Here is a 19343-nt window from a genome sequence, read left to right on the forward strand (position 1 = left end):
CAGGGAAAACACTAAAAAGTGCAGAGCAGTGGGCCTCACAGAAAGAGGTAACAATTTACAGGGATAAGATACAAGCTTTGTAACACATTAATAGCCTCTTGACTTCCAAGATGCCGTTGATGTGTTACAAAGTGGCATTTTATGATGTAATTTTCTTAGGTTAGCTTGTGAATGGTTATATTCCTTACAAGATGAATCAGAGGAGTTTAGCATGTTATATTGTAATTTTATAATGTGGTAATTTTAGATATAATTTTCAGGGTTTGCCCATGTGAAAGTCACGTTATTATTACACATAGATTTTGTGATAGCATCTGGCCTTTTGAATCACTTCGATTGATTTAAAAGGTCCGATTCAAATGAATCGGTACGTCCCTACAGCGCAGTACAGTCGAGCAGCGGCTGGTCAGGCCGAGTCGAAGACTCCCGGAGGAACAACTTTGGTCCACACAGGGACTCCCTCATTAACCGAACTGCTCTGTTTTTCTGTTTATGGGGTGGCTCAAGCCGAGAACCTTCCCCGAACAGTTTTATCCCTCGGCGGGCGTTTCCCCCTGTTTTATCCGCTTTGAATGTCGGGTGAAGCTGAATAAGGCAGCCGCCATGGCCAGCGGACGGAGCGTGGAGCCCCTCAGCCTCAGCAGGAGCAGCTAGCTTCGTTTGAAGAAGATTGGCTCGCCAAGTTACCTGAACGCCGGAAGCTACCGAGATAAGCTCTGTAAAGAGACTCCGTTAGGATTTTCTCTAACGTTTATCTGCCTGTCTACTGCTGAATCTCACTTCACGAGCGCAGGGCTAGCTAGCTTAGCTAAATCGCTTCTGTTGCTAGGTGCTAGCAGCTAGCTGGCTAACACTGTCCAGGCGGTTTTTTGTTGGACGAGACCGGGTGGTTTTCTCATTTAATACCTATTCTTGTCAGCTCAACTCCGGTTTGTGTTCACTGACTATACAATTCCAGCTAAGCGAGCTGTTTAAAGTGACTGTAGCCGTTTTTTGAGGGCACGGATTCGTCGCGCTGACCGTAAAGACCGAGTTGAGGAAATTTAGCTGACCAGCACAGAATCGCGAACAAGGACAGCGTGGAGTCGACAGCGGGTTTTTTCTGCTCAGTGATAAGAAAGATTGCCTGTTATCTAAGAAGTGAAAAGGGTCAATCGTTTTGGAAAGGAAACGAGCGGCTGGACGTGCTGTCGGTGGAGAAACCCAGGGGGGAGAAAAGCTGAGAAATGTCGGGGCGGCCAAGAACCACCTCCTTTGCGGAGAGCTGCAAGCCCGTGCCGCAGCCCTCAGCTTTCGGCAACGTGAAAGTCAGCCGTAAGTATTCATGCCTGAGTCGAGATACGGTCATTAAAAACCTCACATTTACAGGTTTTAGGACCAGATTCTTAATCCTGGGCAGAATAACAGCTTGGTTGGGAAGTAAATGTGATTTAAAAGGCTTAAAACTGCAGAGAGCTTTTTAGTCAGGTGATCTGTCAAGTCATACTGCTGTGACATTTTACCTGAAAGCTAATGCACACTTTCCTTCACAGGCCTCAGGAATCGTCCCTGTAGTCATTTTTACACCCCAGTCGCTTTGATTTTCTAGGATGGTTCGGCCGGTGCTCCATAAGCAGAGGGCTTGATGGTCCATCTGACAGTGATGCTGCTAGCCGAGACCTCTGGGACCAGTTTTACGGTCTCTTTTAGCTGAGTTAGGGCTAAAAAATTGGTTAAGGTGAACTAACTGGTCATACATCCGCGCAGGACTGCGTGAACTACCCAGGGAGCCGTAGCCGGTGCCCATGGCAGGTGTCCAGATGCTCTATGAGAGCTGTGCAGTGATGCACTCTGCCACACTACAGCATAACTGCAGCCTTAATGTGGATTAGGGGATGTAAAAATCATTGATTTTGCATTTTGGAGATTGGAGACTAGGTGGGGAAAGTGAAGTAGGGCGTGAGAGAGTTTCTTTACGTTTTTCAGCTTTAAGAAGATATTTTTTCATTTTCTTCAGTGCCCAGACATTTGTAGACACCTACTCATTCAGCATTGCTTCAAGGGTGTTAATATGGAGTTTGTCCCCTCCTCCCTGCAGTAACAGCCTCTACTCTTCTGGGAAGGCTTCAAACTATATGCTGGAACGTTGCTGTGAGGATTGGATTGCGTTCTGTCACAAGTGCATTAGTGAGGTCAGGTACTGATGTTGGATGATCAGTTCACAACTAATCACTACTCATCCCGAAGGTATTGGATGGGCATGGTGTCCTTAGGCTCACGTGTGGCTGATCCAGTGTTTCATCTCATTTCCAGTGCGTTTCTATGGATACAGTATACAATTTTAATTAAATTAGGAGGGTGTCTGGATACTTTTGGGCATATTCTCGATCTGTGCCCGGCTGTGTCTGCTGTGTGATGGGTATTTTCTTCAGCCTATAGCTCTCTCCTGTCACTTGGCCCTGTTGGATCAGTCACTTCCTGCCCTAATGATGCACATCACTCATCATGCATTCTAGGAAAGGCAGATCACAGAGCTTACTCTGGGCTCTGTCCCAAATGGGCCTTCCCCTAACCCCTTCCTAGTTCCCCTATTAGTAACATACTTGGCAAACGAGAGGAGGCACATGAGCACCGTAGTTATTTTTCATTTTAAGAGAAGCCAAATGCTGAATGAAGGTACGTGTTTCTGTGACAGCCTGGAACGGACACATTAGACTCATTAGGGTCTCGGTTCTTGGATGGGTGGAGAGTTTTAGTCTTGATATGATTTTCTGAGTAGAAGTGCTGATGTTAGAATTTCTTGCTCTTCTTATTCTGGTAAATAGATTAAAGTAGGACTTTCGATTAGGATTTTGACAATGAATGTTAATACTGTGTTCATGTGATTCTAGTTAGAATCTAGAAGCTATATGTCTTTACAGCTACCACCTTTTAGCAACAGCTGAGCTTCGGACTTTGAAGTCACACATCATCCATTATCTGTAGGAAACACATTTCATATCATCATACTTTCTGCCAAGTGGCTTTCTGAAGTAGAAGCGATGCACTGTAGCAGTTCACTCCACCTCAGCCGTTCACATATCCCAGCATTCTGTGCATTTACCCACGCTCAAATGACTGAGCTTGCCTTTTTCAAGTCGCTATAATTCTAGAGACTGCAATTTTTCAGCCTTTAATTTGTTTGGAGGTTGGTGTGGCAAAAACTTTCATAATAATTAGAGTTTGTTCAAATTGAGACATGTTTAACTCATAAAATATACAATCTTGGCCCCAAAAATCATATTCAACCTGAAAATATATGCATAGTTACACCCTACAAGTGATGCTATTGCTTTCTTGATAGGAGTTAAAAAAAACAATGTGACTTTTATAAATTGTAGGACAACCACAGACAGGACAATAGCACAATATTGATCAAAATCACTTCACTCAGAAAGATTGAATACTGGCCCAAACCTACAACGAGCAATTGCATTTATCCTGGAGCTGATCCTAAAGCCACCATTTAGTGCTCAGTGACACATCGTACATGTTACAGGCCTCAGACTACACTTAATCTGCACTTCTAGAAGACGGCGAGTGCTGCTGTGCTGTGCAGTTCTGACAGACAGGTAGTGCAGCGGAGACCTGCGGTTCAGCCTAATGCGGAAATCCCAGTGATTTTCCCAGTGGCTCGGTCAGCCTGTCCTGACACAGCATTCAGCTCCGGCCAGCTGAGGTCGTCAGCAGATCAGCGACCTCCTTGAGATCTGCTTAGAACGACAGTCAACATTTGTCGAAAAGAGAAACTACTGCCAGCTCCAGTACCTTTGTATGGTGCAACTACATCTCCTCATAACTCACTGGTACTTGGAGGTTTTCTGTCTCAGGAAAGCAGTTGACCTTTTTAGTGCTGTCTTGCTTTTGATGTCATGCATTTGTTCACGATTATCTTTTAGCATTATTGATGATGATGTATGTATTTTTATGTCAAGACTAGGCCTTTATCTTTGGACGTTTTGGACGTTAGATCTAGATTTTCCTGACTTTGAGAGACATTATCTGTTCTTTTAATCTGCGCAGCATTTCATAGCACTGATTCTATGATGATAATCATATGATTAAGATTTTAGTAATTCTGCATGTTTAAGTTTGTGTAGCCCACTTTTGCAGTCTCCCACCAAATGCAAAAATTAAGGACACAACCTTTCGTGATATCAGTCATAAAACGAATATTTCTGGCTTGAAAATCTAATGCAAAATTATGCACACATTAACTGGATTTTGTATTAATGCACCAACATATTACAGATTCCTTTTGTAGACCATGAAATGTAGTTCTGATAGTTTGGACAAGACATAAGCAAAACTGTGTTTAACAATTTTTTTTTAACAATGTTTAAACCGAGGGGCTGAACACTGTTATGTTCACGATTCTGATGACCAATACTAAAATATTGAAGAACGATGAGATACTGAATGTAGAATGATGAGATACTGAAATTTCTACATTCTAAAGCTCTAAAGTTATATTTACCACTCGTTATTAGACTAAGATCACACAAAACATAAATGCTACGCCCAGGGTTAGCTTTGGCTCAGTGTACTTTAGGAGCTCACAATATCCATCGCTGTCCACCACCGTCGCCTCCATAATTTTGCACTCCCATGTATGATTTCCGCACTCCGCCATTCATACATACCGCCATTCATACATACCGCCATTCATCACACTTTCTTTTGGAAAACATGGAAGAAATTGATGTCTGTCTTAACACTTGCTAAGGTTTGCTTTCAATATGGTGCATCGTTGTAGAGCAGTTGTCCTCTCGAAAAGTGGTCCCGAACGGTATTTTCAGCAGGACTGTCTAGTGGAACCCATTGCATCTTGGGACCTCAATTCAAAGATGTTCCTCAACTTGAATGATAAACCAGCCTATTGGAATAGCAACAGTTGTTCGTTATAAATGAAATAAATTTAGTTTAGTTGTTTGTTTACCAGTTAATAGTTTGGTGGTTAGCTGGTTAAAACCTGATTGGTAAACAGCAGTAGTACTGGTGATGATTTCATATATGCTGTAGTGATTACAGATGATTTTTATGGTGAAATATGAGAGGTTCAGTAAAAGTCAGTCGGTGTAATGCTTGTGTTGAAATGATTTCTGTGTGTTTTCAAATATTTTCAGTGCAGTTGAACAGTGTGATTACACTAAAAACTGATCATTTTGGTCACTGACGTCATGGCAGGGAATTTTCCCACTGTCTCTTCTCCAGTGGTGATGGAGCAGCGAGATGTACAATGAGGGAAGAAGATATTACGTTAAAAGAGATAATGATGAGCTCCGATATGGTAGTAGGAAATGTAGAAAGTGTGTTGCATCCACTTTCTATGTCTTTCTGTGTCTGTCTGTTACAGTCTACGTTAAAGTACTTTAGTTCATAAGATCGATGAATGGGACAGATGTTCTGTCTTTCTCTTTCAGTTGCTCTCATCACTCTTTTAACCCTCCCCGTGATTAGGTGAGTCATGTGGCTGCACCCAGGCCTGAAGCAGCAGCCATTCTTTGAGCTGGGTGTGGCTTCAGCAGAGGTGTGTGACGCCTGATACTCGCGCCATCTTCCGCTTCGGAGCTACTGTGAGTTCAGTCATGTCAGCCTAGTCGGATCTTAAGTGCTTATGTGTCAGGGACAGACTGCTTTTCCAACTATAGTTCTCTCTGGAATATCTGAAATTTAATTTGAAGGATTTTGTAAAGAGCTCTTCATGCTATCGTCACCTGTGTATATATCCATTAGAGGTAAGTTTCGTTTGTTCATGTACTACAGCCTGGACAGAAGGATAGTACCTAGTTCTTAGCACTAGTTCTCTTGAGTCATACTTTCAGAGAGATCACGCTTTTATTTTGATTCTGTGAGTTCTGATTTAAAAGACTGTAATCTGGTCATTGTCCTTTAATTAGTTGTTACTTCATGTAATTTGTGTAATCTTGTCATTACTGTTATGTTGTCATTATCTGGTATTCTTGTTCTCTTAAGTCTTACTTTGAAAGAGATTTCTTTGATGTCATGGATGAACAGATATGTAGAATTTCTTCATTAGTCCTGAAGGAAACAGTAGAGTTATAGTGGAAACAAGTCTTGGTCAGTGTTCTTGTCTTGATTCACCTGCCCAGGGGCTACACATAACAATTACCCAAGCTGGATAAACTGACATGTTCACAAAAATGTTTATTAAAGTAAGGTTCAACCAAAAAAAATCCAGTTTACAAAGTTTTCCTCATAGCCCAGGTGTAGTCCACATGTTTGGGGTCTAAAATTTGCTTCTTTAATTCTGCACTGAAGCAGTGAGGCTAATGTAGTGGATGTCTTTCACCCAGAAAAGATTTTGTAGCTTTATTTGCCTCATAGCTCCAGTGAAAACTAAAAAGAGCAAGTTTCAGACATCGAACATGTCTTGACTGATTGACAGCATTTGGGTTAAGAGGAAAGATAGTGGAGTGTAAATGAGGTTTTTGGTTGAACCATTTGTTAAATTCACATTGTCCTTGTAAGTCAAAGGTAAGAATGGTGAATTTAGTAGTCATCTATATGTAATATACACAAAGTCTGAGCTCATATTTGGGGGAAAAACTATCAAATTAAAATTTTTACTGAGTGTTCAAGTGCGAACTTGACTGCAGACGAATGTATAACATTCCTTTAAGGTGATCCGTAATTATGTATTAAAGCATGAAGTATAGGAGCTTTGTAAGAGTTTTAAACCACTTCTATTTGACCTCTGGACTGAAGTTAAAGTTAAATGCATGCAACTTGTGCGTGCCTGTGAGCGTGACAGCTTCTTAACGAGACTTGATCTCTCCTGTTGCAAATGTCACTGTAGCAGAAAAACAGAGCAGGAACTCTAGAAGAAAGTGTCCATGACTTGTTTAAAATACTATGCCAGGGATGTGAAAGCGCTCTCAGCTGATTGCATGTGTCAGTGTAAGTCTGCGTCTTTAAAAGTGTGGGTGTTTGTACTCTGACCCATCACATGTCTTTGGTCTGAGCGGACACTTCAGTGCTCTTTGTCCTGGGCCATGCTGCTCTCTCTCTCTTGCTTAATAGGTTATTTGATGTATTTCTGTGTTGAGAAATTGTCTTGTACGCTTTAGAGTGTCGTCTCAGGTTAACTGAAACGAAGATGTCTAACCGAAACTGTGCAGAAGTCTTAGGCAGCCAGGGAACAATTTATATTGGCAGTCAGTGTTTGTTTTTTTTTGCCTACAGTTGGAATACAGGTTTGGTTCCTGACGTCTCTGTAGGCTCTGTTTAGTGTATGGATTTCTTAAGTTCCATCAGCAGCACACCTGTTTTAATATAATGGAGCAGTGATTAGTCAAACTGGGTGTTGAATAGTAACTGTAAATACTGTTCTTCCTTGAATTGAGCTGTGGAAATGGTTAAGCTAACACACTGACCTACATAATCACTGTGTATTATTTATTTATTTGATTGGTTATTAAATAAGTGGCTTTATGAACTTTATTAGATGCCTAAGACTTGGCGCTGTACATCCGTAAATATACTAAACAGTAAGAAAATAAATTTGTATGGTGTAATTTGTGTGACTCACACAAGCGCACCTTAAAATATGCGGTAAACGTTCCACGTGCTCCTTTTTGGTTTGTAAAATCAACTAAATGTTACAAACGAGGAACACTTGGAATGTTTACTGCATATTTTAAATTAGACATTTCCCCTTGTTTGTCAAACATTTTAATATATTTAAATTTTAAATGAATGTTGTTCAAAATGCAAATGAGAAAATGAATAGGATAACATGACTGCAGTAAACATCATGTTTTAAGACCCATGTGTCAAACACAAGCTCGTGGGCCATGCCAGGCCCATGGCATAATGCTATCTTGCCTGTGAAATTATTTTAATTTTCTATTAATTGGTCTATTTTATTATGTGCTGCACTACAATCACACTCCACCAACAACAATTTATGGGACAGCTGCCACCGCACAAAAACAAAAAGATACCAGGTGCCCAGGTCAAGCAAACAGACAGGTAGGCTACCTACTGGGGACATTTTAAGAGTTTTAACAGTAATCTGTAGGTAATGTAGTGTCTATATCTTGCTGTTGCAGTTTCAGCATTTTTAAATAAACGTTGGCCAGTTCGGGTCATAGCAAAATGTAAAAAGGAAATAAAAACAGAAGTGTTTCCTGGCCCACGGATATGTTGAGATGTTTTTTTAACATAGGCTTTTTAGTGTTCGTTAGACATCTCTGTTCAATGACGATGTCCTAAATCCATTAATGGTCTTTGGAAACATATCAAGGTTCCCCAAAAGCTCTTTATAAATCTCCCAAAAAATGTTTTGCAAATCAGCAGACTCAACCTGGAATCACAAGATTGCTGTTGAAAAAAGGTACATAGGCAAAAGCAGCACTTAGCCAAACAGCTAAACTAACAACTTTCATCACTACTTTCTATGTATATGTGAACACACAACTACATATGAAGCATAGGTGTGTCAGAAGTCTGCCATCTGAAGCAAACCATCTAAAAAGAGAGCATTTATCTGTTAATTACAAGAACCTTATTTAATAGCTTAGTCAAGCCAAAATCAATAGTTTTTATATAGTTATTAAATCCTGAAGCATAGTAGGATTTGCACCAGATCAAATAGACCATCAATGCATTTGAGTGTCCATTTTTTTAATAGAGCGAGTTTGAAAAAAATTAGAATGCATATTTTATTTTAAAAGCCGTAAACCGTGTCATCCATAAAAACCTGCCTGTGACAGTTCACTGATACTAGGCCTTGGTTTATGCTGTATGTGTATGGGCACACGTGTTTTCTCTGCAAACGTTTGAGGCCACAGGTGTGCGTGACTCAATGTTGTGTCCATGCGTGTCCACGTATGGTCATTGTGTGCCTCTGTACCCCTGATGGCAATGTGCGTGTGAGTCAGTGTATAGGAGGAACTGAAAGGCTTTGATGTGTGAGCGGAAGAAACAGTGGTCAGAAACCCCTGACCCTGAGAAAAAGATGAGGTGTTTTTCAAAACACAAAAACCCTCACTCAGTGGGATGCATGTTATCGAATGCCATGTTTTTTTTTCCCCTGAATATCATGTTTTTTTGTTAGAGTGGATGAGATTGGTGACCCTGATCCACCTGGTCAAATAGGCTGAGGTGTTCTAGAGTGGGAGTGATGTCAATTAAAGCAAACTAGTAGCTTACAGTGTGACTGAGTTATAAATGATACAAAAACCTGAACTGCTTCATATGAAAACACTTATAGTCATGTCATTTTAATCTGCCTAATTGAAATATCAACATAAACACACAACAAATAACACAAAATATGTGCAAGTTACTGACCCTGTCTGTTAACTATAATTAAGTTAATTAAAGGTTCAGTTTTCTGAGTTTCATCTCTGAATTTATTAATCAATAAGTTAATCATCCCAATAAAGATGTTTTCATAGGACCAAATGACTTTTCTTCTCTTTCCTGTTCATAATGCAGGTTTTTCTGTAGCTGCTTAATAGTGATGCAGAATGATATCAGAATCATGTCAGTATTAACAGATATTTGCTTACAAAATAGCATCGAGCAGATTATTAGATTTGGCTGATATTTCAAAGACATATTTATTGTACTGTGGAAGAGCCGAATATTTAGGTTATGTGGGGCTACTGTGCTACGGTGTTTGTTTTTTTTTATTCATTTTCTGCATTTCCAGAATGATCCAGCTGGATCTACTCACGGTTTCTACATTTCATAAACATTTCTGAATCGACAGATTCAACAGATATGCACATGATAAATATTGGATGTTTTCATCAGCTCACGATTCCCATGTCCATGCGTGCATAGTGCTTAATGATGAATGTGTTTTTACGTTCTCTGTTGCAAATTCATGAATTTTTATCTGCTGCGGCACGGAGTTTTCAGACTTTAACCAAGATGACATCTCAGTTAATAAAGTTGAAATTTACTCGTCTATCAGAGATGGTTAGTGATTTAGTCAGCTCATATTCAGACTGACCTGCAATGGTGTTGCTTAGAGAGAAGAGTTAATCTTATTTATCATATTTATCATATCATTGTAATCAATCTTATAAATTACCGAGCTCTGATAGTAGAAATAAGCTCCCATTGTTTTCATTTGCAAGTATAATTGTGGAAACGCAATCATAAGTATGCAGCATAACCAGTCTTCCACTCTTCCTTTACTGCTCAGACTTCTTCCTGCCATAATCTGTTGGTTAGTGATAGTTAGCTTATTCATAGCGCTGGAATAAAAGCCCCACGTAATAAGATGAGCAGGATTGCCTTCCTCAAATGCATGTGTGTGTCAGTCATTGGGAATGTGAAGTGGAAGCATTCTCTTTGTGTGAGCAGCTCCTCTAAGTGGCAATGACGAATGACCTCTTACTTCACTCTGGGGGTAGAGGAGGGGGTAAAAAGTATGATAATGTATCACAAGCGCGCTTACTCACACCCATCTCAGTCCTCAGGGACCTAAAAGTCTTTCCATCTTTCATGATTGGCAGTCACTGTAGTTTCAGTTTATCCCTTCCCTTTCCCTTCCGTTTTAACAGACCTCTTTCATGTGAAATTCAATTAAAAACCTTACAAAAGCCTTTTGCTCTACTCCCACAAAGTTGTGCCCCTTAAAAATAAAATTAGAATATATTTATGGTGAAAATAAGGTAAATGATTTTATAAAAATACAGTTATATATCTAACTGATGGCAGATGAACTCGAAGTAGAAATTGAGGCTATTGAGGCACCACAGAGATATTGTTTAGTTGCAAGAAGCGCTTGTTTGTCAAAATTGATAAAATGGAAACGTATCCTGAATGGCCTCAAAGTCTTAACTATAGGATTTACGAAGTCTTGAACGCATTTAAGTTTTTCCTAATAATTATCAGACCATTTTAAAACTAGGAGAGGGACGGTGTGGTTTCACTGGGTCACATCGACATTAATGGATCTTGGCACCTTTGTATATAATTTATTGAATAGTGGAAATCAGCCTTTTTAGGCTGAGATCAGTTTGCTCTTTATTTTTTTCCCCATTTTGGCCTTTCAGGGTCTTTATAGCTTGTATGTTTCCCTGGAGTCTTTGTTGAAGCATAAATGATGTGTCAGCTGTGACTTTAAGCTGTGCTTGATGTCTGCTGATTTTATGTGGTGTTATTGGCTTTGCACACATCAAATGGTAGCACTAGCAGTCTTTTACTCCTCAACGCATTTGCCAAACATTACCGAAAGTTCCAGGATGCTTGTGTAGGTATTTGCCAATATTCTGCTGCCGTGTTAACAGACATAGAAATATACGCTTCAGGCACTACTGTGATGCAAAATGGGAACTGAAAAAACCTTAGCTTGCATTACGATCCGTCCAGCACACTTTACTTTTGACACAATAAAGTATGCTAATTATAGAAGTCTTGCTTCAGATTTTACTGTTCGCCACAGTGAAATAGTTCTGTAGTAGCTTCGTCTTTAAGAAAGAGGTACACAAACATATTGAGTTCCTGTTAAGGCAGTGGTATTACATATCCACCTATTTCTGCTAAGGAGAATATTGCTGCGTTAAAAATCAAATATGTCACCCAAACGAAGTCCTCAGGCTGCGTCAGGCTTCTTAAATTACATTTTTCTGGTTGTCCTCAACCTAGTGATTCTGAATACGGTGATAAAGAAGTGGTGTATGAAAATTGTGATGATTAACCATCCACAGATTGCAGATGGTTAACCTTTTTGGGTTTATTGGGCTGTGTTTTTTAGAGAATAATTATAGCTGAGAATTAGGAAGACTTTATTCATCAGTTTTCTTTAGTTTTAGCAGCATCAACAACAGTTAAAAAGGTCAAAGAAGAACTTTTGGATGTCTGAAAACAAAAACAACCATCCCCAAAATGGTAACTTTACAGGAGAGAGTGAAAGCGTTTTTTTGATTTTAATGTAATTTATTGTAGAGATATTTTATTCCGGGTAGTTTTGAAGCTTGATCCGGTCCATTCATTATGAAATTATGACAGTGTTAAGGGCACATGCTGTGCTCAAATGATGTAGGAAAATAAAAATTAGGGGAAAAAAGAGACTTTTTTGTTGCCGTTTTTGGACAACCAGTGTATTCAAAAATGAAATATGAGCTTGCAAAATATTAAAAGAGAATTAAAACTATTTCTGCAAATTCTTTATGTATTTATTGTTTTTGTTGCATTGACCTCTTTTTCTTCAATTAGTTTGTTCACCAGGACTCAGAAATGGAATTTAAAAAAAACAATCACTTCGCTCTGATCAGAGCAGAGTTGGAACAAAATGAAAAACCGATCAGTTCTGTTCCTTTTACAAAGGCTATTCTCTAAGCTGTTAGATCCAGCAGTTGTGTTCGAATTGATGAGAACATGTCCACAGATATGCCCACCATTTACCACAGATTATGATCAGTAAAAGTCCAAATGCAGTATTTTACATTGTCGATAGAGTAAACTAATTTATTCATTCATCTTCTTAAACTGCTTGATCCAGTTGGGGTCGCGGTAGCAGTAGGGAAAGCAGAGAATCCCAGACAACCCTGTGCCCCGCGACTTGAGCGGCCCACCAACCGCAAAGTCCAATGTTTAAACAAATTCCTTGTTTAAAAATGCGTTCACATGCTGGCTAGCTAAATGGTTTCTCACAGAAAAACATGAACATTGAGAGCTGTTGTCTATTATAGCTATTGTAGTGAGTAACGAATGCATCTATAGCTCAAGCACAAAAATACTACATACCTGCCATATGAAGCAGCTGAAAATAATAATCTCAATGAAATCATGTACCAGAAACATTTAGGAGTTTGGTGGTAAAAAATAAATAACAAGCTACTAGGTAAAACAGAACAACAGAAAAAGATGTTAATAAACCAGTAACCGAGCTTTTGAAGGAAGCTTTTTATCCCAGAACAGTTGAGGATGATTTTGTTTTAGTTCCTCGAACTGGTTTGGAGCTCTGTTATTCACCACTTGTTCATGATGTCTGCAGTCTTGAGTCACTCACTGAATTGCTTGCTTCATTTTTGCCTCATCCAGTAGACCAAGCTGAGTGTAAAATAGGAATATTCCCTCTGTAATATTCCCTCTCTCCTGGTGTTAACCTGCTTGATTGATCTTCAGGTTAAGTGTGATCTTATGTGCAAGTGTCCATGTTGTTGCTTAGCAAGTATTGTTCATGCAGCATAACTAGTAGGTCTTTAAGGCATTTTTCTGTGATGAAATCTGTGTGATGGGGCTGCAGCAAGAGTGTTATAATGAGCTGTCTGCGTTCTGAAGTGTGCAGTGTAATTTCTGTCATTGGTTTGAAAAATGAAAGTGATTATACCGCAACTCCAGCTTTTGGGTTTTAGTACCTGGTTTAGTTAGTTTGCTAAATTTCACTGCCTGGCAAATTTCCACCATTAAACATTAACTCAATTTGTTAAATATTAGTGCTGTGTGAGTGTTGAAAATGTATGTCAGCTTTAAGCAAATTTACAAATGAGCTCAGTAATGAAGTGTAGGGTTGAGTCTGATGCCTAATTTGTACAGTTCTGGTTGAGCTGGTCTAAGAGTGAGAGTGTGAAAATAAGTGAGAATAAGGGAAGCAAGTGCAAATGATAATAAAACATTGAGTCGCTGGTGCTTCCAGAGCCAAGGGTAAGGGCTATTCATTTAAATGTAAGTAAAACTTTCATGCTTTCTTTTTTACGTAAGAAGGGGGCATTTGTGGAGCTATCAAATGCATTTATTACAGACTGTAATTCCGAAGTGCTTTTTTTTAGTGAAGAGCCGTTTTGTGCACTGTGGGATGTGCTGCCAAAAGAGCTCAATTTGTCTTTTGAGAACCCCACACAGTTACATTTAGGGTGATCTGAATATAAAACTATAGTTCTCAACATTTCAAGATTGATTCTGCTCCACAAGGCCTTTAGGAGCAACCATGTCCCAACTGGAGCTTCATGATGAGCTCCCATCAGCTTCTGTCACTGCGTCCGTTATTTTGGTAAGTTCAGCTAAAGTAGGACATCAGGTCAAAAGGAATGAATAAACTTCATGCTGCGTTGTTCTTTTTCAGTGACTGGAAATGATCTAATGTTACTACCATAATAACCAAGGGGTGTTTGTCGTTCAGCGTTTGTTTTCATTGGCCCGGTATTATCATTTTGGCTGTGATCATAATTTCAATTCTGAGCATCTTACCAAGAAGTGTCCAACATTTTTAGGTGCAAGAAGCAAAAAGTGATCATAAAATGATCAAAAAAGTGATCACTCTTCATCTGAAAGAAACTCACTCCTCGTATAGGAGTGTAACAATACACAATGTCAAGTCGGATGTGATTTTCAGTTCTGAGGTCAAGATTTGAGTTTTGATGTGTTAAAAATGTTTTGATTATACAGCGCTCTCGTTTCAGTGGTTTTCACGAAAGATGGTAAATGAGAGACCCTCGGAAGAGACCAAAGGAGTATCGACAGTAGTTGTAAATTTCGATACGCTGTTTTGAGCATTTATTTTTAGTGATTTTTCAATGCTGTCAAAATCATTACACCCTTATTCTGATATGACCTTGGTTTCAACTTGTAGGCATTTGGTACCTTGAGTTTGATGTTTGCTGTAGGTGCCGTCGTACATTTGGCTCTTTTGGGTGTGAACTCTTTATGGGGTCTTCCTCCCCTCACTGAGTGTTCCATTTTCATGTTGTCAAACACTTGCTGAGAAAACTTGCTCAGAGCAGTTGGTGCGAAATGAAGTGCTACTGAAGTGTGAATTCCAAACGAGTGTGGGCGTGACTCAAGGACACAGGAGATTTTTAATTTTTTCCTCACCATTAAAGCACTCAAGCTTGTAGTAACACTTCCACCTGATTAGCAGCTGACTGGGGTTGTTTACTAGACAAATGGACATTTAGAGCAATACAGTGTGGCTTTAAGTTGTGGTTTTAAGTTCTGGCATGGTCTGTTGAGTTCAGACAAATATTGCGTGTACAAACCTGATTTGACCAAATTTAATTCCATAGAAGTCTAAAATCATTGCTGGTTTGCCATACTTTTTAAATTAAATAATGTATTTTCACAGCACATTGTTAGTTACATGATGAACTATATTAATTATCATTCTGTATCATTATAATGCATCAGTAATCTGTAACAGATTCAAGTCTGCACTTTTTTATATATTCGATGATAAATAACGGCCAAAGACTTATTTATTTACTTATTTATTTGTTTATTTACTTACTTACTTGCCCTCTCGCCCTCTCGCTCGCTCTCTCTCTCTCTCGCTCTCTCTCTCTCTCTCTCTCTCTCTCTCTCTAGGAGATAAAGATGGCAGTAAGGTGACAACAGTGGGGGCGACCCCAGGGCAGGGTCCAGACAGGCCTCAGGAGGTCAGCTACACGGACACTAAGGTCATCGGAAATGGCTCTTTTGGTGTGGTCTACCAAGCCAAGCTCTGTGACACCGGAGAGCTGGTGGCAATCAAAAAAGTGCTGCAGGACAAGAGGTTTAAGGTGCGGATGGAGAGCGTGTGTGTGTGTGTGTGTGTGTTTGTGTGTGTGTGTTCGTGTGGCTCAGAATTAAATGAACATTTTTTTTTTTCTAAACTGTTTATTTCCTAAAAAAAAAAAGTGTTTTGACTACTGCAACCAGACAGATCATTTTTATTTCCACTTTCCTCAAAATAGCATGTTTCACATATTCATTATACATTCTTGTACATTATAGTGATTTTCTTAAGTGGTTGTTTTCTACTGAAAACTGTAATCTGTTTTAACCATCTCTGCACTCAAACACGTTTAACATACGTTATTCATTTCTCAACAGGTCCAAAGAGTCTACTTTTATATAATCTCTGTTATAAAGTTGGCACTCGTCCTGTCATTAGTTTTGTGTTGAAATTGCGTCGGCTGCTCTTGGATGACTGCCTAAATTAGACAATATTCGGACACAGTTCATATTGCTGCTGATATTTATGTAAGAGCCCCCGTTGCATGCAGTGTCTGTACAACACAGACTGTTATTATAAGATATTTGAAGAACAGAAAAGTGCCCTCAGAGGATTACAGTGATTGGTTAAGAATTGGTATTGACTTCTAGGCTTTAATGTCGGTTCTGTCTGTCCCTCGCAATGCAGAACCGTGAACTACAGATCATGAGGAAGTTGGACCACTGCAACATTGTGCGTCTGCGTTACTTCTTCTACTCCAGTGGAGATAAGGTGAGTGCCTCTCCTCTTTTCTCCTCTCCTTTCACCTTCTCTCTTCTTTTCTCCTTTCACCTCCTCTCACCTCCTCTCTAATCTCTCCATCAGTCTAAGCAGAAACATCCCGTTCCCCCACACAGGAAATAACAGTTTGTGACTCCCACATGGAGTTATTAGAGGTATGTTAGTGACCATTGTCCTCAAGAGAAACAAGTAGAACATGCTTTGCCTGCAGCTGCAGTAGTTATGGGGAGAAATTGTTTTATATTTTAAAAAAATTGCCTAGTCACCGTAATAACTTCGTTCAGCGTTTGTGTGGCTGAAATTTTATAGTTTTGTAGATCTCGTTGACACAGTCATCACTTTTTTAAAACGTATTATAACACTGAGCTAGAGAGGTTGCTGTAATAAGTTTTCTTGCTCTAAAAAGCAGAAGCCTAAACCCTTCAAAATTGCTGCAGTAGATATTTGCATACCTTTAACCTGTGATATAATGTCCACAAGACTCTGTCAAACAATTACAGTGTTTAAACTGTCTGGTAAAAGTAGTACAATTGTAATCATTACTAACACTGAGTCGGATGTTGAGATGAATGAGTTGCTGCAGGGTGCTGCCCTTTTACCCAAGTCGCAGAGGACAGTGGTTAAAGATTACCTCCTTTGTCATGAATCTGGCACTAGTTTTGTAATCTCATTTACAAACATTGAAGGAAAGAACAGTTTAAAGCTAGTGGGAGTGAGTTAGTATGGTCTTTTTTAATATGCCTTCTCATTCATAATAGCTTTATACCAGAGTTTGTGCAAGCAATGATTTGGTTTGTGGGACACGATTTTATTGTCTATATAAACAGCTTAATTTAAATAATTTCCAAGATGTTCTGTTCGTCATGTAGTGCAACATTTAAAGACATTTGGATGGAAATATAATTTTTCATATAATTTTAAATGGACTTTAATTGTAAAAGTTTAATTAAAAACCGTTTTCACCAACTAATGTAAATCCTGACTTACATTAGCTGTTGATAATTATTAATGGATTTTTGGCCTTTTTGAGTAACGTATATTCCCTGGCTAGGGAATCCTGCTCCTAGATAAGTATGAAGGAAATGTGTTGCTGTGTAAATCCAGTGGCTATGTCTGTCTTCATCTCCCCTCATTGGAATTTCCTGATGATAGTGCAACTTCCAAACCAGCAGGCACTAACCACTAATGGTGGCCAGGTGCAGATTGGTGGGGGACTTTTGATTGGAGAGTGGTTATTAGAACAGCCCTTATTTTCACCAGTGGACATTAGACATTGCGGATTCTAATATACATGGGTACCCAAACTACATGGCTTAAAATTCTCTGGCACTGGGGCAGTTTTACATTAAAAAAATAGATCATTATAAAAGTGATAATTCTGGTCCTAAAATCTGAAGCTGTTGTAAAATACTCGATATAAGCAGACCTGTGACCACCTCACAGCAGCTGAATTCTGTATTACTACGCCACGTCACTGAAAGTCCTTGTGCTGTTAATGGAATAATATTTGACTGTAATGTTGCTCGTTTGGACCACCAAGTGTACTGATGAAGTAAGAACCTGGTTCATTTCAAACTGAGGAGTGTGCTGTGCAAATATTGTGTTATGCAAGTTTTAAAATTCTAGCTTCTACAGCCAAATAGTTGTCATGTATGGATGTGGCTGAATCCAAATGGCTGTTTGTTGCATATATAATGCACTGTTGGGGTGAAGGAGCCGGAAATTAAATTCCTAGTATTGTAGTACACTTTGTAGGGAGCAGGGAGCCATTTAAGATTCATCCCCAGCGTAGGATGAGGGGCGCCTTTGGTTTGTTGCTTAATAAGATTCGTGGTGGTAATATGGTGGCCAAGAAGTATGTGTGAAGGTTTTGTTATTAAACATTGTTGAGTTTATTATTATACAACAAGAAGTTAAAACTTTCCTGAAGTGACCGCAGTATACAGTGATGGGTGACCAAATGTTCTTTCACTATGCTTCGCTTCGTGCCTAGGAACCTTCCTCTTCCTCTTGATAAATTCTCAGTAATGCACAACCTCTCAGGGCTTATTGCTTAATTATATGTATTTCTATTCTTAAGCATTTTTTTCAACTGTCACATAGCAAGAATATGTATTTAATATAGTCATATATATATATATATATATATATATATATATAACTTAGAAAAGCTTATCTTGAACCAGATTATGTTCTGTCCTTCAGATACTGTCACTTTCTTGCTTAGGTTTATGGCCTACAGACTATCACCAATAGTAAATGGCCTTGAAATTACCTTTTTGCTCTTAATTTTTGGATGAGAAAAGTTAGTGCAGGGTGGCCAGTTCTATCAGAGCAGTACTCCTGACGTGGCTATCTCCAGTGCCTGAGTAGACAGTGGCAAATTCTTTGCTTTAGGATGCTCTGTGTTTTTATGTGTCGCTCTACAAATGTGGTGGCAGCAATGCCCTAAGTCATAAAAAGCAAAGCGGGCACTAAATCAGGGAAATATTGCTAGCAAGTAGCTATTAGTGTTCAGATTTATAAAGGCTCTCAGCTCAGTGGCTTGACTGAGCGTTCTGAACCCAGTGACTGCCTTCCAACCGGCAAGATCAGTTAGTGGTATTACCTTTCCTGGGCAGCTAAAGGCCTTACATCAGGAACCATGATTAGAACAAGGTTTATGAGGATGGAGAGACGCATAAACACACACACAAACACAAACACACACACACACACACTCCGATACACTGGGCAGAGGACCAAGGGTGTAGAGTTTCTCAGACTGGTGAGGTAAGGAGTTATTCTTGCTTTAACAATTGGGGCTTTTCCTTCACCACCATGGTTGAGAACGAAAATGGGAGAGGGGGAGAGAGGCGGTTTAAAGGACTGCAAAACAGACAGCAAGAGGTTTTTCATGGAGAGGGGAGTGGTTTTTCCTTAATATGGTGTAAAGAACTTAAACGAGTAGTTCTCAAACTTTTTACTATTTGTACCCTCTCAGGCTTTAAACTTCCTGCTGCACACTCCCTTTTGCTCCCGATACATACATACATATATTGCCATGATGGATTATGTAAAATGTTTAGACTTATAAAATCAGCAATGAGATGACAACATGCTAGATGTACATTCTTAGAAAAAAAAA

The 19343-nt window shown here is 39.3% G+C and overlaps 1 protein-coding gene across 2 annotated transcripts in view; it reads left to right on the plus strand.

Moving 5' to 3' along the window:
* The first annotated feature begins 373 nt into the window (after positions 1-373).
* The window catches only part of gsk3bb (glycogen synthase kinase 3 beta, genome duplicate b), a 33519-nt gene continuing 14549 nt past the window's right edge, over positions 374-19343 (plus strand). Inside the window, exons 1-3 of one of the 2 annotated variants that reach the window (XM_036557121.1) lie at positions 374-1314; positions 15307-15500; positions 16124-16207. In XM_036557121.1, coding sequence (XP_036413014.1) covers positions 1227-1314; positions 15307-15500; positions 16124-16207 — 366 coding nt within the window. In that variant the 5' untranslated portion in view covers positions 374-1226. Of the gene's footprint in view, positions 1315-5498; positions 5757-15306; positions 15501-16123; positions 16208-19343 lie in introns of those variants that run through there. The other variant, XM_036557122.1, reaches the window with a different exon arrangement.

The sequence above is a fragment of the Colossoma macropomum genome, unplaced genomic scaffold, assembly GCF_904425465.1.
Source record: "Colossoma macropomum unplaced genomic scaffold, Colossoma_macropomum, whole genome shotgun sequence".
Classification (NCBI taxonomy): Eukaryota; Metazoa; Chordata; class Actinopteri; order Characiformes; family Serrasalmidae; genus Colossoma; species Colossoma macropomum.